Consider the following 21,697-nt stretch of genomic DNA (forward strand, 5'->3'; position numbering starts at 1 on the left):
TTCAAAAATTTTAAGTATTTATTAATAAAATATTATAACTATGGTGGCAGCAACACAATTAAATTAATTGCTCTTTTTGTTTAACAAGGAGACAGTCTTTTAATAAGTACTACCCCGTTTTTCCAAAAATGTCCCTGAAAAGTACCTACTGACTGCAGACACAAACATTTACATGTTGCAGCTCGTGGTACAGATAAAAAAAAAAAAATTCCATGAAAACATATTACGTAGGTATTGACAAGTTGGATAAGAATGCAAAGACTGATCCAGGAACATGTATCTGCTCCTTTTGGCATGGAATGAGCCTGACATTACACCTGCCCTGGCTAGGTGAAAGATTGCCTAGATATGAAAAAGCAGAACAAACACCAACAGTGACGCCTGCATGCGGGAGGCTGGAGAACGTTGTGGTGTGAGGGTAGGGCAGACACAAATGTCTGCTCAAAACCTCTCCAAGGGCAGGGAATCAAAGCTGCTTAAACACCAGATGAGAGAGAGGCAGTGGGAAATCTACTGTTGTGCCTTTTATTGGACAAGCAAATATTCTGAATGGCATTGGGACCGTGGATTTGTCTTACCCCAAAGCTACAGTCACACACCTTCTGAAACATCTGTTTTCCTTCCTCCTCACCCTGGCCATTATTGTTCTCTCATGATCTGAGTCCATTGCACATTTTTCTTGGTCAAATCAGCCTCTCTACATCACCTTGGGGTGTAATAACCCTACTGCTTCTTTTCAAGAGGGGGGAAAAAATCAAGAAGAAAAATGCACACACTGGATCCAGGAGGAGAACTTCTACTGTCCAGAAGAAAAAGTTTCATCTCAGAAGGCTAGCTAAGCTAAGAATAGAATGGAAAAGAATGAAAACAAAGGTCTGTGGCTCGGACAGAGAGAGAGCCAGCTCTGCTGTGTCTGGTCACTAATTCCAAACATCCACATGAGACCAATCATGGATCCACCTGTTGCATTCCACAGCAGCAGATAGCCATTGTTTGCATTTTGTTCCTGAGTCCTCTCAGGAGGAAAAATCCTAAAGAAGGGTTTTTAATGAAAAGATGTCTGCGAGAGGCGACAAAATCGTGCCCTCTCCTCTCCTTGCCTGGCAGCATCAGCAATCCTGGGCTTTGGTGCAAACCTCTTGGGTTGCATGCCAGCTGCCTAATTTTGCACACTTTAAGAACCTGTCTGGGCAATCTGCTCTGCACAGCCAGCAGGAGTCAGGAGCCTCTGCAGGGAGGGCTGGAGCAGCCAGGGGGGCTGACTGCCTCCTACAAGCTCTCCCCAACACCAGTTCCAGGCTGGCTCTGGGAAGATGAGGTTCCTCAGCTGAACACAATAATTCGCTTCATGTGAACTGAGGCTTCCGTGCAGTAAAACAAATTATTTCCCTCAGAGAATAGGATTGCAAAACTGAAGGGCTCTCAGAGTTAACCTTTAACTGGAATGGCTAACCCAGTGCTCTGTCTGCTGAGGGCAGGCGAGTTCCTGGTGTTCCCATCAGAAGGGGAGGACAAGGTGCTTTGGCACAGACAGATTGTAGGATGCTGGCACTGGGCGACAATTCTTGTGGGAGCTCTGGAAGAGGGTGTTCTATTGCTGTCTTCAGGCAATTCACACCCAGGCCAGTCCTGCAAAAGAGAAATGAGGAACAAAAGCAGCAAATTTGTTCGCAGAGGGTGGATTTTTGCTGGCTAAAAGTCATGTTTATGGTGGTGGCTCTGAAACATGGGGAGCAAAAGAAAGACCTGGCTCTAGGTGACTGTGGGGAGGGAGCGGGAGAAAGCAGAAGAGGAAAAAGAACAGCTTTACCCTGGCAGGAGAAGAATGGCGAGAAGGAGAGGAAAGAATTTCCCCTGCATACTTTCCCAAGTAGGAATACCACTGAGGAAGCATCTCATTTAGTTGTCTGAAGGTTGTTTGCATCCTGGAATCTTTGGCAATAACTTGACATTCAAAGTAGCTACTCCTATATTTCCCAGCCAAGTAAAAAACAAAGTACAGGATTTCTTTTGCAAGATTAAGAAGGCAACAAATTATTGAGACCAAATTAATCACATGGCTTATAACGTTTCTGGCAAATGTCTATGTGTAATTTTCTAATATTATACTACCTAAATCAGACTGTCATCATTAATTTATATTTAACTAAAGAACCCTGCTTTCCTGCATAATAAATGAATAAATAAATGGGGTTTTGAGTTTTCATTTCCAACAAAGTTTTAATGTAAGAGTGGTAATGTCTTATCTTCCCTATGAATTCATAGTTCCTGTGAATTACTGGGGTACATCTCAGCTGGTGCATTGTGATGACCCTCTAAATCTTTTTCTGAAAATTCATTATTTTGAAGAAATGCCGCTTTACATTTAGAAAATAAGTGTTAGGAAATACAACTGGCAGAAAGGTATTAACTTACAGACCCAGTAAAACTCAGAACAGGATAAAGGGGTATCTATTACCAAACCTGAAAAGAATTGGAATAAAGGTTACAATATTTCACAGACAGATCAGGACTAAAACAGATTGATAATGTATTTTGAGCTGAGGAGCAGTTTGGGTTTTTTTTTTTAATAATAAGAGTAAATTAGCAAAGCATTTAATTTAATTTACTCAGTTTTTTTTCAATTAGATTTTAAAAAAGCAGCACAACATAAATGTAAGTTAAAGACAATCTCATTGCAGAACAATGGGAAAAATATCCAGAAGAACCTAAGTTTTTTCTTAGTATTTTGTTTGGCCCTGATATCTGCAGAATAAGTCAACTGGGAAAAAATAGGTCTTGAATTTGACCCATGTCCAAGTCAGAATGAAGGTGAAGAAATCAAGAGTGACTTCAATTGTGTGTGTGAAATGTTTAGTGTTCAATCTGACATTAGCCAGATTAAAAACAAGAATTTTGGTACATCTGGATAGTACAGAAAGAGGGATAGCAACAGCTGCACAAATTTAAAACATACTATGTATCATAACTTTTTGTCCTGGATTTTTAAACTTTCTGCCTTTAGCCCCGACCTTTCCTTCCTGTGCGTACTGGATAAACAGAAAACAAAATTTTTACTGTGGACTTTCATGGAATCATATTTGTATTTATGATTCAGTTATCTTAAAGTCATTAATCCACTAAAATATTATTTATCAAACAAGTAATTCTTTTCCAGAACTATAAAAACTACATTATGTGAAGTACTCATAGCTAACATAGCACTTTTAATGTAATTTTATTTTTTCATTTCATTGTTCAAGGTGGTAAAATTATTATATCACATCATGTTTTGAAGTCATCCTGGTTTCTTTGAGAAAGCTAATTCCTTCTCTTTGGGAAAAAATTGATTTATTGCAGTTTTTCAATTTTGGTAAAAAAGCTGAAATATCAGAAATCTGACTGAAGATGAAAACACAAGCAAAGTTATTAGATTATGAAGTCAAAGTTGCAGTTTTCACAGAGCACTGCTAAGTGTAAGGTTTCGGGTAATCTTATTAGGGAAGGCCTTTCTGGTGTCTTAAATGGTATTTAATAATGTCTGCACTTTAGTATGAAGATAAAATAGTAATATTTTGCAAATTGACAAGACAATTTATTTGTATCTAGTTGCCAAATGCTTGAAATGTCAACACTTCAACCTGTTGACAGAGAATTAAGGAATGAGTGGAGCAACAAGCCTTCCAAAATGCCAGTTTCAGCATTTACCTATTTTGCTTATTTAAAAAAGAGAAGACCTGCTCTCCTGTTGGAACATGAAAATATATATGTCACTATTGTATCTAAACAAACACAATTGTTAGCTTAGCAGAGGAAAGGTGCCATCAATATTGTACTAAACGTAGGAACTTTGAAAAAATGCCCACATTTTTCTATCTACAATTACATTTCTGAAATGTATACTTCGCTTCCCGTTAAATATGCTGTGTGTTACTTCCTGCAAAAGTTTCCCCCAAACAGCATGCAGAATTCTCCCTTATGTTTAATGCAAGAGCGTGTTACAATGCTATGGATGGATGACAGCGTGTGCTCACCCAAGGAGCAGGGGTCAAATGGAAAAACACAATATGAACCATAAGAGAATGTTTTCTGGGGGTCACTGCCCGTGCCTCTCAACTAGGCTCAGTTGCTAGAAAACTAAATCCAGGTAAATTCAATGTAAATATCATTACTCAGTTCTATATCTATTTTTTATTAAATACACTTCCTTTAAAAAAAAGAGAAAAAAAGCAACCACATTAATAACTTCAGTGACAATATTTAAATATATCTGATGAGAGGGGAGGTGTTCAATCTAGAACTCCAACCTCCTTGTTAGTGTCTGTATTTTTTACCTCTTTTCTTTTTTTTTTCCCTATGCTCCAAACTGCAAAATGAAGGATTTCTTTCAGCAACCCACCTCTGTTTGGCATGTCTTTCAAACAAACAGCTTGACCTTAGTCAACCCCAGCAACTTTAATGCTAAATTCATTCTTCAGTGCCTTGCTGAATAGCACAGGAGACAAACTCATGCTTACATAATTTGCCAAGTTGGGTGTCTAGCTATATATATAAAACAGCTATTCAACTGAATATTTGTTTAAATACAGTACAGATCATTAAGATTGCTTTAACATTCAGTGATCTAGACTACTGAAAACTTTAATCTGGGATCAGATATCTTTCAACCTGCTAAAGCTCAAGATCTACTGCTGAAGAAGGCTGAGAGGAAAGATAGCAGAGAACAGGACAAGGAATATGAAACAGGATAGTAGCAATATCTTTAGGAGAAACAAGCAGATAGGGATTCAGAATTTCTCACATAAATGAGACAAGGCAGTGGCAGAATGGAGGCAAATCCTTGTCAAAGATGAGTCTTTGCTGTGGCAGGTACCTGGTCACACAAGGAGCAAGGTTTGTCTTTACGGGGCAAATAGAAGCACAAATTGAACAAAGAATCAGTTATCATTTCCATTACAAAACAGAACAAATATATTCTTGGAAGACATCATACCATAAAGGGACAGGAGGAAAAACTGCTGCTTGCTGACAGAGTGGAGAGATAAGAAAAAGCACTGCCAAAAGACAAAATTAGTTATTTTTGCATTTTGATGTTCTAGTTGAGAAGGATAATCAGATTTCAAAAGCAGAGGATTTTCAAAAGTAGAGGATGTGCAGAGAGCAATACTGCAGGACAGTATTTCTACTGCATTTTCTTCCAGTCCATCCTGAAGATTAGAGAGTGCCTAGGATATTAATTCCCTTTGACATAAGTGGGTGATGACAATAGAATGTGATGTGTGGGGGTGATGTTTGCCATATGTTTTTTGACACTGTTGAAGGAGTTATTTCTGAAACTGGATAAAACAGATTTTACAATATGACATGTGGGATGGAAATGAGCTATAGTTACAGCAGAAGTTCTCCCTCTTGGTCTGAATGATCTGCCTAAAGGATGTTTTGAAAATATGAACCAGTAAATCGATCAAAGCAGCAGCAAGTCAGTGTCTGTTTCAATGGTGCTTTAGGTAGCTTTCATCAAGGGAAAAGCAAATTATAAAAGAAGATTCTCTTTTGAACATTTGTATCATATTTTGTGCTGCCAGTTCCGTTTCCCAGCATTTATAAAGGTACCTGACGTCCACTTTCTCCACCAGATGCCTCTGAATAGGGGTGTTTTCCTAGGAGCAGGAGCACCACATGAGGTAAATTAATGCAAACATCATCTGAAAATCCAGTCTCTGAAGGGACCAGTGCCAGTTGCAAGCATGAGGAAATTCAGATAGCAACTTCTGCACTGATTTTGAGGAGGAATTCTGTCTAATCCTTGCTAAGCGTTCACATTTATTTTGACAGAAAAAGATTAAGAGCTCTAATATTTTCCTCTGCCTGAAAACTGCTGATGTTTTATTGGTCATTTGAATGGCTAGTCCCTTCTTCACACCCACCTAAGTCTATGGCATCTGCAAGCTTATTATGCTGCATGTCATCATTTTTTAACTTAATTGATAGTTCTATTACAGTTGAGAGATTGACTGTAGCTCCCTATTTTCCCCTCTTCCAGTGCCTTACAGCATTTTGCACACATGTATTAAGTTCCTTCCTATTTGACCCATCATAGGAACAACAGCCTTTTTCAGTCTCTCATTTTTCTACTTCCAAGCACTTTTATTTCTGTTTCCTCAAAAACTGGAAATTTTTGTCTATTGTGGGTTTTTTTTAAATGCAGACTAATCAAACTGTATGATTTCAAATGGAGATGAGTGGCTGACTGGATATTATTATAACAATTTCATAGAATAATAAAGTAACAGAATCATAGAATGGCTTCGGTTGAAAGGCACCTTAAGGATCATCTCACTCAGCGCCCTGGCATGGACAGGGACACCTTCCACTATCCTAGGTTGCTCCAAGCTCTGTCCAACCTGGCTTCCAGGGTTGGAGCAGCCACAGCTCCTCTGGGCACCCTGTTCCATGGCCTCACCACCCTCATAGGTTTCATCCCTTTTTCACCTTTTTGCACTATGATGGGGTTTTCTTTTTTTTTTTTTTTTTCTTTGAAACAATCATGTTTACTTGGAAGTGTCATATACATGTCAGCGACATGCTATCTTTTTCAAGTAATTTTCATAAACACTAAATTTCCTTAGCATTCCCAGGGACCATTCATTCAGGTCACCCTGAACTTATCCTAGGGAAAGAGTTCAAAGACATTTTTAATGATAAGAAGAGAAGCATTTGGATTCTAGCCCTATAAAAAGACATGTGGCTACTTTTTTTTTTTTTTTTTTTTTTTTTTTAATAAAACGTTGGTGTAATGATTTTCAGAGATTAGCGATAAACTCTTTGAAAGGATGCAGGTGAGTCACTATCGGAGCATTCAAAGGCTTCAATAGCAAATACAAAAATACCCCAAGAAAAAATAACACTTGACCAAAATACTTAGTATTGTTCAGGAATACAATATACAGCAACTTATCCTGCCAACATATCTTTAAAAGTTACACAAAGGACTTTACAACTAGTATCTGTAATGCAATCTGTATTTCTTACCCTGAAAGCAAGGGAAAAACAAGCTCATTGCTACAAAACTGCGTTTTCAGCTTCCACTGCTTATAAGATTAGAATGGATTTGACTGCCTTCTGTATTAGCAATTTCCCCAATGAATCCGTGGGTGGAACAAAAATGTGGAAATGAAAACTGAGAGGGTATTGTGTGTTCAAAATAATCCACCTCCACTCTCACACAGTAGAGTCGATTTGGGCTGTCATCTCTCTATGCCTCAGTTTTCCCATCTGTGAAATGGTTCAAGTCAGAATATGTTCTTTTACCACTGTATCTTCTCACACCTTGGTTCCTTTGTGCTCCCACACTAATTTCCTGTTCTGGAGATGAGAGGAGAGAAGAGTTATTAAAAATTATTATGAACAAGCTTCCTTGATTTGCTCCCAGTGGCTGCACTCCAAAGGCTGGACACATGTCTGTCCCTGTGCAGACATCCTCAGGGATGTGGTAAAGGTTCACCTTCCCTGCCTGCTCCCCAAGGATCTCATCCTCTGATGCCAAACATGTAGCATGCACATCACAATCATACAACATACTTCCTGAAGATCTGAATATGAAATGAAGTTAAGGAGTAAGAGATTACTTTGGTGACACATGATAGAAGTAGTGCAATCCTCGTTTCCCATAATCTTAACTTCCTGAACATGTAAACTCTACAAACCTGTACATTAACATGAAAAAAAATCTATAAAACTGGATTAACTACACTTGCTGCTGATGGTATATGGAACACATTTTGTTCATCATATCAGAGGAGGGTATCAAGATTTCCATTCAAACAATTGGACTTTTCCCTCCACCCAGACCACTCACTTTTAAGGTGTTACAAGGCAGGACAAAACCAAGGAATTTTCTAAACAATTAAGTAGTCAAAGTGAAAAAAAAAAAAAAAAACAAAACCAAAAGGATGACTGTAGCATAAATTATTGGTAACTTCCACTCAATTTTGATAATGCGTGTTTATAGAATATGAAAAAAAAAAATTAATGGACTGACTGTCATAGTACAATAAGAATGAAAAGGACTGAAAATTAATTGTATTAGTAGGATGTGGTTGGCTGGCTTGAGCTTCTGGAAATATAGATATCTGTGGACATTGGTGGGCTGCTGGCCAACCTGTCTCCTTTGGCTTCTTTACAAAATGGGTATTTGCTCCACAGGACATGCGTTTCAGCAGATAATGAATGGGACACAAAGACATAGAAGCTATTTTATCTTCTGGAAACATAATGAAGTAACTGAACAAAAAAAAAAAAAAAAGGCCCAACCAACCAACCAAAAAAAAAACAAAACAAAACAAAAAAAAAAACACCCAAAAAAACAAACCAGCAACAACAACTAAAAACTTTGAATAGGAAAAATGAGAAACAGAAATCTTTTGGCTATATCCCTGAAGGGTAACACATTTCCTTATCCCTGTGCTCTGGCTATCTCATGACTACAGGCTACAGTCTCCAGAAGTTTTATGTGAGAGACAACTTCTTGTTTGTAGTTTTAGAGAGCAAAGAGATGAACTGAGGAAGGAACTGAAATATGCAAAATGGACTTTGCTCACACAGAGGTGTCAGAAAGAAACTATCAGCACAGGTTCCTAGCTCACAGAGAAATAAAATAGGAGGCTCTCTGGTGAGATGGACTGCATGAGCTCAGTGCTGAGCAGCTCAGCTTCTTGGTTTGGAATCAAAATTAGTGCTCTGTAGTCTGGACTGAAGTTACTGAGTATTCAGGCTGCCCACTTTACATTTCAGCAGCACCTCAGTGATTGCCTGCAGCTTCATCTGTGATAAAATTCCTTAGAGACTGAGACATAGAAAATACTAAAACTTTAAAATGAAAGAAACATAACAAAAAAACCAAAATCACAAAGAACATAATCTTATTTTGAAAATACATTATACTGCACAAAAGGCCTGTGTGTTGTCTTATTTCCAGAATTGTTGAAGTAAGTTCATCTATATTCTCAAATCATTCCTGATGCATCTGCCTATGGCGACAGCACTTTAAAATAATTAATTCCATCTCCCTTTGAATAATTTCTTCTTCCTAACACATGTACGTACACAATGCAATTTTAAAATGCTGGGCAAAAAGAGGAGTGAGTCAGACAGTAAGTGCTCTGAATGATATGTGGTAATTGAAGTTCGTAATTATAAGGTCTGTCTTAGCATTTAATCTCCCTGTGTCACATGCACACCTTGGCAGTGGTTTCTAGAGCCTGTGGGCTCTGCTGGTCTCAACCAGACTGTCACGGGCACGGGATAAAAGGCAGTTTCTTGGGTACCAAGACAACCAGAACTTTAAAGATACCTTTAACTTTAAAGTACCCTAAAACTAGACATGGGAGCTCGCGCTCAGGGCAGAGAGCAGGTGCTGAATATCCTTCCCCCAGCTACCAAAATCACACAGCATCTTGCAGAAACTTACATTTCTGGATGGACAGGAGATGTACTTCTCTCCTAAGCAAATGCATTGGTGGCAGAGCATTGAAGAAGCTATCCAAAGTGTTATCTTGCATGTCAGTCTTCAGAGAATGCTAAAAACACTAAAATTTTAGGACTAGCATAATTGTGGTGGTGGTCTCACTCCCACCAGCTCCATAAAAGCAAGGACACTGAAATACTGAAGACACACAGGGACACATCTAAGGCATGAACAGAACAAAAAAGGCCCCTGGAAGAGATTTTCCAGCACCACATCCGGCTGCCAGCAAACGGATTTCATTTCTAAGTGTCTTAATCATAGGATTTATCTGGCAGCCTTTCAAAAGTGTTGCTGCAATTACCTTTTTTTTCTTGTAAGCTAGGATTAGTGTAATACAAATACAGGTAAGTTACCACATGACAATACTGTATTTGTTAGGACTTCATCCAGATTTCTTGGAAAATAAATTATTACTTAAACCTGATTTGGATGAACACCTGTAATAATTATAAAGGACACAATAAACAGTGCAGTAGGAGAACACAAATGCTAACTCTACCTCTATTTTCTAATGAGCACTAAGGAAAAATAGAAGGAAAGAAGTAATATAAAGGAAATGAAGAAAAAAGCAGAACAAAGAATCAGGTTGTGTATGAGCTGAAGAAATGAAGAAAACAACCCTTTTAGACCCTAAGGTTCTGTAATAAGGTTCTGCATTAAGGAACAACTAGGTGGATGACAATCCAAGAGGGCAAATACCCTCCTTATGGTTCAAGTAGCACATGCACAGACCCTGCTCTACAATTGTAGCACTGAAGAACTGCATAGAAGCAGTGGCTTGAGCTTACTCTACAGGACCAAAAAGCACAAAAAAAAAAAAAACCCAAATACACCTATGCTCACTAAAAAAAAACCCAAAAAAACCCCAAAAAAACAAAATGAGGAAACTGATCTAAGGCAAAGCTCATGTGGAGACTAAAAGGAGTTGAATTCTTATGGGTGCCAATTGCTGGGAAAAAAAAAATTACGGAGAGATGACAAATTTGTATCCTCAAAAAAGAATGTCTTGAGAAAGGTTGAGAGGAAGTTGGGACAAACAAACAGCAGGAATAAGGCAAATTACTAGAGAAAACCTTTTCTGTGCAAAAGCTGAAATGTATTAAAACCAAGTCAAAACAGATCATGAGCATGAGATGAGTGCTGCAATATAGAAAAATATACAGAAAAAAATTAAATTAGTACATAGATATGGAACAGCAAGCCCATCAAGAGCTTAAGGCCAGTGGATGATGATGATGATGATGATGATGATGATTGATGATGATGATATAAAGGGCCCTTGGAGAAGAAAAGATCCTATCCAGTTGGCAAAATGAGTTGCTGTCATATGCTTGCACTTTGGAAGAGAAAGACTTAAAATTACAGTTCTTCTGCCTGGCAAAGAGGCACACAGGAGTGAGATCTGATCTAAATGACCAGCACAATCATAATGGCATAAACTGTTTGCATTTTCCAGTGTTTCACATTAATTATCAAATAAGCCCTATGAAGTATCTGGAAATGGCAAGCTCAAAGCAGAAAAAGTTTGTCAAAAGATACCGAAAACCTCCACAGCTCCTCCCTCCTCCCTTTCTAAAGAAAAAAAAAAAACAATTACTAATGTTCTGTGGTCAACAATCTTGGCCAGAATAGAAATAATTTAGTGCTAGCTTTTATTTAATGTTATGCTATTTCCTTTACCAATAACCCCCAAACTCTACTGCAGTGCTATTTTAAGCAGTGCTATGTCAGAAACCATTTCATTATGAGCTTAAAGTGAATACTCTTTTATTTTTCCCCTCAAAGCGTATTTCTTACTATTGATGACATTTTGATTGGCAGTTAATGGGAATTTGTGTGCCCTTTATTCTTCTCTCCAGCTACAGAGTCTCTCACCCTTCTCATGGGTTACAGGAAGTCCCAGAACCCTGATGAAATCTCGGTTCATTTTCCTCTTGCTGTTGTTCCACTTCGCATACTGTGGTAATTCCTCATCTTTTTGACTCTTTTAATTCTGAGAGGCTTCAATTTTCCTCATCCATCTTTTCCTCAAGTCCTCCATTCCCTTGTCTTTCTTGGGGGCTGAGGTAGCATCCTCAACTTTTTGTTTTCTTCAAAGCCAGTATTTAGCATTATCTCACATTCACAGAACCATGGAATCACAGAAATGTTAAGAACTGATGCCAGGCAGGCCATGGGCCTTGCCCAACATAGCCAACACACCTCCACTCATCCATTAAGAGTGTCCTTTAAAATATCTAAATATTGCAGTACCATCCCACCAGCATCAACTGTACAACATCCATGGGATTTCACGAGCTGCTTCTCTCTGCTGCTTTCACTTATTTATTCAGGGAACTGACAGAAATTGCCATTTCCAAGTCTAAACTGTTTCCAAACACCTTATCACATGACATTCTATGCAGATGTTGATCAAGAACTGTTTATGTCTGCCTATGAAAAATGTACGGTGGATTTTCTTTGCACATCATCTGTTGTTTAGGTGCTGCTTACTTTCAGTTCTGGACAGAAATCTTTTAACTTGAATAGTTTTCTTCATCATCCGCTGTTTTACAAGTCTTTGCACCCTGACAAAAGTAAAAAAACTTCACCATGGCCTATTATTTTATTTTCTAGCTTGTACAGAGATTTTTTTTTTCTTTACACTCTGAAAACTTGCCAAATGTTTCAAATATTTTCTCTTTTTTTCTTTTTAAATTTGTGAGTCTATCAAATGATGTCTCAAGCTATTTAGAAGTATGATTTTTTTCTGTTTTTCCACAACAGTGTTTAAACAAAGAAGGATCAGTGTACCCATCTTTTTAACCTACTGAGGCATCCTTAGCTTTTTTAGGCATGTACACATCCCTAGAATTGAAATACTTCTTCCTCTAATTGTTATGGAAAATCGAGCTTTGTTTTATAGTTCCAGTCGTTTTCTGTTGGATGACGTCACTAGGTTTGTTGTTCATTGAAATAAAACAGTAGAGATGTGGTGAGCTAAAAAATGGCTGTTGGCACTCAGAGTTTGCTAGGCAGAGGGGGAAAATATACAGAACTTCACGTCAGGGGAAAAAATAAAAGATTTGGAACCCAGAAGTACCAGCTAAAATGTCACTGACATAAAGAGGTGACATTGCTCAAGAGGCCTGGCTGAAGTGAATGTTTGCTTGATGATTTGTAGCAACCTAAATAAGGTGAAACTGTTTTGGAGACATAGCCCACCTCCTCTGGTGATATTCTGTGAGCTGCTACCTCAGACAACAGAAATAAACAATGAAAAATAACTGGTGAGCCCCTGTTTAAATTCTGACTATGGAAGCTGAAGTATTTTACTCCCATCTGAGGCTCCTTTTCACAAAGAGTCAACTTCATATGCTTTAATGGATTATCCAGGCACTTATGTTCCAGTGAGAGCGAGGAGGCAGAACGACTTCAGTTTTCAAATTAAAGAACCATATATGCTTTTGGAGAAAGAATAACTTTAAGAAAACAGGGACAAAAAGCTGCAGCAGAGGAGACAGAAAAAGGCATTACTGACATTAGATCTATTATGCAAGTGGTTTTTACGGTGCAATTGGCAGAGATCCAGAGGCTGGAAGGTAAGAAAGGGGGATCCAGGACGGGGTGTGAAGGAGTCCAGGGTGAGGTGAGGGGTTTCAGGGGGTGTCTGAGGAACCAGGGGGTGTGTGAAGGGGCCTAGGGTGTGTGCGGTGCAGGGGGTGTGTGAAGAACCAAGGAATGTATGAGCAGGTCCAGGGGCAATGAGGATCATGGGGGCACTGGAGCTTCTCTGGTGAGGACAGGTGAGTGAGCTGGGCCTGTTCAGCCTGGAGAAGAGGCAGCTGAGAAAAAACCTCATCCTTGTTTATAAATATGAGAAGGGGGTGCCAGGGAGATGGAGAGAGGCTCGGTTTGGTGATGGTCAAGCAGCAGGGCGAAAGAAAGAGCAGGAACTGATGCACAGGAACATTCCACCTGAGCATGAAGAACTTCTCCCCTGTGCAGTGACCGAGCACGGGAACAGATTGTCCAGGGAGGGTGTGGAGTCTCCGTCTCTGGAGACATTCCAGAGCCGTATGGTCACAATCCGGTGCCATGTGCTTTGGGATGACCCTGCCGAGGAGCAGGGAGACCGGACCAGACGACCTCGTGTGGTCCCTTCCAGCCTAACCCAGTCCTGTGGTTCTGTGGGGTGGCTGAGGAACTGTGGGGTGTGTGAAGAACTGGGGGTTTGTTAGGGGATCTGGGTGTATGTGAGGGACCAGGGGGTGTGTGTGAGCAACAGGAGGGATGTGAGGCGATCTAGGGGTATATGAGGGGTCCAAGGAGCTGTATGAGGCACCAAAGCATGTGAGAGCTCTGGGTGTGTGTGTGAGGGGAACTGGGGGTGTCTATGAGGGGCCCAGGGAGTGGGTGAGACGTCTGGGTGTGGGTGTGTGTAATGAAGCAAGGGGTTTCTGAGGAGATCTGGCGGTGTATATGAGTCCGACAGTGCGTGTGAGGGACTGGATGGGGAACTTAGGGGATCTGGAGGTGTGCATAGGAGGTCAGGGGTGCATGAGCTCTCCGGGGGTGTCTGAAGGGATCTGGGGGTGTGCATGGGAGGTCAGGGGTGCGTGAGGGCTCCGGGGGTGTCTGAGGGGATCTGGGGGTGTGCATGGGAAGTCCGGGGCTGCGTGAGGGACCGGGCGGGTCCCTGAGGGGTCTCGGGGGCTCCCGATGGGTCCGGGCTCTGTGAGGCACCGCGCGGCTCCGAGCGCCCCCCGCTCCTCTCGCGAGACGTGGCGGCGGCCGGCGGGGCTGTGCCGGGCGGGATCGCGGTGCGGCCCCCCCCCGCTCCTCCCAGCGGCGCCGCGGGGCGGATGCGGCGGTGCCGCCATAGTGCGGGCGGGAGGAGCCGCCGCCGCCCGGCCGGGGACGCGCTCCCGCCGCCCCCTCCGCCCCCTCCGCCGCAGCCGGGAGCGGGCGGAGCCTGCGCGGCGCCGCCGGTTTTTTCCCCCCCGCATCCCTCCCGCCGCGCCAGCCGAGAAAGCGACCGCGCTCCTGCCTGGGCAGAGCGGGATCGGGCGGAGGGACCGGAGGCACCGTCACCTGGCGCTGCGGCGGGGGCGGGGCGCGGCGCTGTGTCTGCGGCAGCCCCGGGGCGCTGCTCGGCCGCTTAAAGCAGCGGAGCCGCCGGCCGGGAGGGGCGTTCGGAGCAGTGGCGGCCGCAGAGCGAGGGGAAGGCATGGAGGACAAGGATCTGGCAGCGGGGTCCGCGGGGGATGAGGGCTCCAAGGATGCGCTGGGCAAGCCGCTGGGTCCCACGCCGAGCCAGAGCCGCTTCCAGGTGGACTTGGTGGCCGAGGGGCCCCGCAAGTCGTGCGGGGACATCGGCGCGGCGGGTAAGGGAGGCGAGGAAGCCAAGGGCAGGTTTCGAGTGAACTTCGTGGACCCGTCCGCCGGCGGCGAGAGCCCCGGCGAGCCCGGGGGAGGCAGCTCGGAGGGCGGCAACGTGAGCGGCGTCCAGAACGGCGGCGACACGGTGATGAGCGAGGGCAGCCTGCACTCGGGCGGGCACCACCACTACTACTATGATACCCATACCAACACCTACTACCTGCGCACCTTCGGCCACAACACCATGGACGCCGTGCCCCGCATCGACCACTACCGGCACACGGCCGCCGACCTGGGCGAGAAGCTGCTCCGGCCCAGCCTGGCCGAGCTGCACGATGAGCTGGACAAGGTGAGAGCGGCCCTCGGGCTCCCCCGGCGCCGGGGGTGCGGCGGCTTTTCGGAGTGTGTCGGCAGAAAAGCTTAAAAAAAAAAAAAGAAAAAAGCTGAAAGCTCGCCGAGCCTCGAGCAGGCGCAAATAGCGCGGGTGCATAGCTTGCGTCTCAGTTCTGTTATATATATATATATATTTTTTTTTTTTTTTTGTCTTTTCGTGACGCAGCGGTATCCATCCCCCCCCACACACGTGCTTTTGGGAGATGGTCCCCCAGTGCAAGAGGTATTTAGAGCTGTAGGTCTGTTCTCCCCGTCACTGAGCGGGGATCTCTTACAGGTTTTTCACTTCCAAATCGCCTCCAGCAGATAGGGTATTGATTCGGATAGGGTATTAATTCGGGGGCTGGCCGTGGGAATCAGTCTGGGAAGGGAAGTGAAAACATTTGGTAGAGACGCTAAAAAAAAAAAAAAGAAAAAAAAAAGGTAAATAAATAAGGATGCGCTCGCTTTGGTACCGGCCGGAGGTTTGTGTGTGCGGCGCCGAGGCAGAGCCCGCTGGATCCGATGGGATCCGGGTGGGATGCTGCTGGATCTGCACGGGCACGGAGCCTGAGCGAGCCCTCGCAGCGCTGCTCCCTGCCTCCCGGCCGCCGTCAAGGCTTGAAACATTTCGGAGCTGCGCGTCTGAAGCTTTTTTCTATTTTGGACTACGAGTCCGTGTGTTATTTGAGACGGGTTGACAGTGAGAGCCTTCTTTGCATTGCAGGCTGCCTTGGCTAGAAGACCAGCTTTAGCTGAACGTAGAATTAATTTCCTAGACTTTTTTCTTGTTTTTAAACTATCATCACTCAGCTAACTCCAGATAAAGATTAACCTCTGGCAGTGCTGTTTTCATCAGTTTGAAAATGGGTGTATGGCTGTGCTCAGGAGCCTGTGCTTTGAGTGAGGTCTTTCTGCTGGGTTTAGGGAAATAAAGAAATGCATGGCCCACATTCCAAGGAAGCGAATATTTTGTTTCCAGAACTTTTTTTTGCATCCCACTTTTCACCCCTTGTAGGTGGAGTTCCTTGAGGAAAGGTGTGTTCTTTCCAGATTTACTCGTTTCTCACCATTATTGGGCTGCTCAGTGCATCAGCACTGATATGTGGGGTTTAGGGTTTTTTTAGGGAATGCTGGTGACCGTTTAAGTGTGTTTTTGACACTGACTGTGGAAGTGTTCCACTAGAAGTAACTGGTTGGTGTATTGCAAAGATACTTGTTTGTGACATCTGAGATAAGATGTCAGATTTTAATTACTAACCATCGCTGCAAATTACTCCTGCCTTCCAGGTCCCCTTTTGATGGAGCTAAATGATGATCTGTGGTCTGATTCTAAGTTAGTATGAAATCGAAATTGTCAGTTTTTGCCATGTGTGCCATAAATAAAACACATGTATGTGTGCTCATAGTGCATGTGAAACCACGCTGGTTTTCTGTCCTCCTGCTCCCCCAAATTTCTGACTCCTGGTCCATGATGGGATGACCAGGTGTTGGATACTCAGCATTGTAAGCAGAACATTTCTCAGATTTCTAAGGCTGGCAGATGGCATTTTCGATGTGTTCATATTCCAGCACTGTGGAAAGCTCTTTGATACCATTAAGATATTTCAGTGCAGGATAGAACATATTGTGGAATTACAATTTCTAAAATTGTAATTTCTTTATTAAGAAGAAGTTAAGGGCAAGGAATTTTCTTTGTAGTCTGTGGCACAGAGGAGTGGTAGACAACCTAATTACAGGATCACTATCAAAACAGTTCCATAGTGAGCATTAATTAAGTCAAATTATTAATTTCTTAAATGTCATTAATTCGTTCTCCAGTGTGCACAGATGTGCATGTGAAGATACTTCCTTTTTTAAAGCCATGCCCTGTCTACTTGGGCTGCTCCTCTCATTAAATAAATGTTGGAGTGGAATATGGAATTTTGATTGCACTTGATATTAAGTATTAATTTTTTTAAAAGGTCACAATATAAACTTCAGAATTTTAAGTTGAAGTTCAGTGGAGTAACCCAAGTTTTCTGTCACAGGATGTTTAATGTCCAAAGCAGTTAAGGTGTTAGCAGCTACTTAGGCTTATAAGAAGAAGGGAAGCCATTATTTTTGCTTCCAGCTTCGCAAAACACTTTCCAGATAAAGCTGTGAACACAAAAGCTTTTAATAAGGGTGTGTTGTGCATGCTAATAGCATTGGATACCTGCATTCCTGGCAATCTCATGTCAATCCCACGGGACTATCAAGCACATCCCATCTCTGATTGTGTGCTTGGTTTGTGAACACAGAGCCCTGATAACTTACAAATCAAGATGATGCTGTACTTTTATGTGGAAGATGTTCTCAAAGCTGTTGTGCCTTTTTTTTTTTTTTTTTTTTTTTTTTTTTTTTTTTTTTTACTGTTGCCAGGGGGCTTTTTGTGTTCGTTCTCAAAGTGACTTCAGTTCCTGCTGACTAGCAGGTCCCTGCTGTTGAGTGGTGCTGTGCGTTTGGGAAAGTGGCTTGAAGAATTAACCTTGCTCTTTAGCTGTGGGTCCTGTACCAATTTATCGGGTACAGCATGTCTGTGCAAGGCAGCTGGTACATCCCAGCACCTTCACAATAAAGTTTGCACAGCCCATTGTTGTGCCTCTGTGCTTGACCCAGTGCATCAGGAGTGGCAGATACTTTGTGTAAAGAGCGACCCAGGGCTGTTTACCAGCGGTATGGTTCGCTGCTTTGAATGCAGCTATTTTATCCAGCAGTTAGAGTTCCTGCTATTCTGTTTGCTTTTAATAAGTAGATAAATGCGAGGCAGCGTTGGGCATTGTTGATGCCAGTGCCCAATATAGAACAGATTTTTTTTCTTTTCCTTTAGCTTTGTTTAGACGCTTCATCTGTCTAACACTTCTGTTGATTCTTTTCTCGCAGAAAAGCAGTGTTGGAAGAAGAGTGGCTGTTTGGGGAAGACACACACTTGTACCGGAGGGGTCCCATTTCCAAAGGGTTTGTCCTGCAGTCCTGGTGGGCTAGGTGTTTGTGTGGTCATTCCAGCAGTGGCTCTTATCATAGGAAAGGGATTCTTGTTGAAACTGGCTGTGGAAACATAGCTGGGTGATGCTGCAGTACTCTGAGGTGGATGAATTGCATAACACTGCCCTTGGTTGATCATGTTAAACTCCAGGTGAGGGGGTCTTGCATTAGTATGTCATTGACTGTAGATAACTAAGGTGGTCAGCCTGCTCCTTACCCAGTTGGTATGTGTTGATTTCTCTCTCCTTTAGAGAGATGAGAGAGAGAATTTAGTGATGCTGTTGCAGTTGCTGTCTTGTGAAGCGAATGTGTTGCAGGAGCTCTGGTCTCCAGAGATGTTGAGGTGAGAGGGTGTTTATTAGCAAAAAAGCAGGAGGGAAGTCAGCCTACCACGACATGCAGGTTTTTCTTGCAGTGGTGTCCCCTGCCCTCTTGAGGGGGATCTGTCTTCAGACCATGGGAAGATTAAAAACATTCTTTTGTTAATTTTTTGCCTGTCCTACAGCTTCTCTTGGGTCAGCTACATCTGTAGATCAAGATAAAGCCTGTAGAAATACTGCCCACATGCCTTTGTGCCCCTCAGTTTACCAATACCATGTCACAATATCACAGACATTATTGTTCTGACAAGTCTGTACTGTTAGGGTATTCAGACCTGCGCACTGTAACCCACTGAAATAATTTAGGATTTTTCTGTATAGCATTGAGTGATTTGGGGAGATTGTTTTTTTTTTTTGTTTTTTTTTTCCTTTAAGACTAGATCTCACTGTGTGTGAGTGGTTCTGATTTGATCTCTGCGCAGTCCCTCGCAGCTGTGGTGAGTGGATGTGGTGTGAACCAAGCCCTCTGCTGGCAGCTCTGCTCTGCTGCTTGTTAAACACCCGCCGGGAGCTCTGGCAGGGCAAGGAGCTGATCTCAGAGCAGGATCCTTACGCCACCTCCACCCCATCCCCATCAGCATCAAATTATTAATAAAAAACAAAAAGAAATCCCAAGGTATTTAAAAACACAAGTGTGCTTTGCTTCCTCCCGCACAAAAATCTGTGCACCTGTCACTTGAATTTGGAGACAGGTGTGAGAAAAAAGGCAATTACTGGTAGTCCTGATACAAATTGAGGGGTTTTTGGTTTTTGTTTGTTTTTACTCAAGTTGAATGACTGTAATTGTTTTCAGTTGTCTTTTGGGCTATGTTAAGTATTTTCTCAAACGCTGCAGTTTTTTCTCTGACCCGATGACTTCAAATGTTTAACATAAGCACAGTAAAAAGGTCTATGTTTGGCACTGCTTTCTAACAAAACTGAGTTCTGTCTTGAGAATGTTGAACAACTGCTGCATCTCTAATAATTGTTTAGTTGTATTTTCTTTCAATTCGTGGTTTATGTTTGCTTAGCCTGTAATAAAAGCAGAACTGAGCTAAAGATGCATAAAAGGCTAAAAGATGATTGTAGGATATCAAGGTAGCTGGCCCTGTTGTGTAAGAGCTCCTTTCTTCCCTCTCACAGAAGATTGAGACCCTCTTGCAGATGGTTTTTATTGAACCACCTTGCTGAGTCTTGTCTGCAGTCTGGAGGTTTCTTTTTTTTTTTTTTTCACTTCTGGTTATTTTTAATTTAAATTACATTTCCTTCTTTCTGTCCTTCATATATGTGAGCAGAATTTGAATCTTCTTTCTGAAGTTCAGTGTACTAAAATTAAACAAGGGAAGCTCTCTTAGTCTTGGTCCCAGTGCTGTTGTGTGTCCCAGAAGCCTATAATTGGTATCTGTTCTTTCATCACTTTTAAACAGCAGTGACCTTAATGCACCTGTACTCAGTGAGGCTTTACTTGCACCGTGCAGAAGAATGTTTTTATGCTTTTTCAGCCTGTGTCAGGAATCCCCATTTTGCTTACACTGATACCCCACTGATCCCCAACCGTTTTTATCAGGGAAAAAATGAGTGTACTGCTCTGTTTGCAGCAGTAAATAATATTAGTGTTCCTGGGCTTGTATTTTATAAAGACCTTTTATAATTTGCATTTTTTTTGTTGCTTGATGCTTGTTTCTCTTGAATATTTGATAAGTCTTTAGTCCAGAACACCCATGGAATGCTAAAAAACATGCCCTGTGTTCAGCAAACTGCTAATATTGTTCTTACTGCTTTTTTCCCCCCACCATGTCCCAGGGAAGCTGGAAATAACTGAACTTTTAGCAGCCTATACAGCTCACAGCACAAGTGTGGACTGCTGCTGAAAGGAGTGAACTTTTTGCTGTCACGGATCTTAGCTGGATCTGATACAGATCTGATCTGGTTTACAGAAAGCCTACACCCCCTGTGCTGCAAAATCTTGTACTGCATGTGGTGATTCAGTTCCCTGATCCAATACTTAAGGGTTCTCATCAGTCTTCTCACCGCACACAGGCATCAGTAAAAACGTTTGAGTGTGCACTCCTAATATAAATGTATTCATTTGCTTTAAAATTTTATATACATGTGCTTTACAAATATAAATTATATATGCTGTGCAAATAATGTGTATAGCACAGAGTAAAACTTCAATAGTGATATAAAGATGAAATCCACACTTTCTTTTTTTCTCCTTATTACTGTTACAAAAAAAAGGTGTCACGCTCCCACTGGACTGTTTCAGAGCTGGTTAAAGAGGAAGGCTGCAGAATTCACCTTCAGATTAACTTTTTTTCTCTTTTGGTACTGTACTTGATTGGATGTCAAATGATTTTCATTCTTGAAGAACATTCTTGCAGAGGAGGAGCTTGGCAAGATCAGTATCTTGGCGTAATTTTAAACCACTGTACTACATCTTCTGTTGAATTCTTGAGATTTTTTCCTAAAGCCTCATATAATATTCATTCATGAGCAACCCCAAACCCATTTTCCCCACTTCTTGGTATAGGTAATAGCAATTACACTATGGTCATTGATCTCGATTAAATTTTTTTTAATTAGTTGACTTCAAATTATTTGCTTTTCAGAGTTTTGGGAGCTATCCAGTTTTTGCAGTTTAAATCCAGAATGATCTTTGATTTATTTCTGTACTTCACTCTATTGATTATCCCTGGCAGACTTACTGACATTTCATTTATGCATAAAAAATAACCTTGGATGTATGGTCTGTGCCTTGTAAACGTGACTGATTTAAGGGTAAGGTGACAAAAAGAGTAAAGAAATTCTAAAAAAATTAAAGTTCCATTTTAATAAGAGGGGTTTTCTCTTGCATCTGCATTTTGTTAGCTAACTTCCCTTCATTGAATCCACTGCTCCTACTTCAGATGATTCAGTTGTTTGGGTTTTTTTAAATTCAAAGAAAATAGCTCTGTCTGTTTCAGCTGTGAAGGAGCTGTGATGCTACTCAACTTGGTCTGTCAGTCTGCATGGCAGAGACTCCTAAGACTGTTCTGAGTAATGCTGCTTCTGAACTGTAAGCAGTTTGGCAACTTTGGCTGAAATGTGGTGC

General features: G+C 42.0%; 1 protein-coding gene across 2 annotated transcripts in view; it reads left to right on the top strand.

Moving 5' to 3' along the window:
• Positions 1 to 14,579: 14,579 nt before the first annotated feature.
• Positions 14,580 to 21,697, top strand: part of SLC12A2 (solute carrier family 12 member 2) — a 56,150-nt gene continuing 49,032 nt past the window's right edge. For both annotated transcript variants that reach the window (XM_063180954.1, XM_063180955.1), the window contains exon 1: positions 14,580 to 15,215. In XM_063180954.1, the coding sequence (XP_063037024.1) occupies positions 14,715 to 15,215 (501 nt within the window). In that variant the 5' untranslated portion in view covers positions 14,580 to 14,714. The remainder of the gene's footprint in view (positions 15,216 to 21,697) is intronic.

This window comes from Melospiza melodia, chromosome Z (genome assembly GCF_035770615.1).
Source record: "Melospiza melodia melodia isolate bMelMel2 chromosome Z, bMelMel2.pri, whole genome shotgun sequence".
NCBI classification, from domain to species: domain Eukaryota; kingdom Metazoa; phylum Chordata; class Aves; order Passeriformes; family Passerellidae; genus Melospiza; species Melospiza melodia.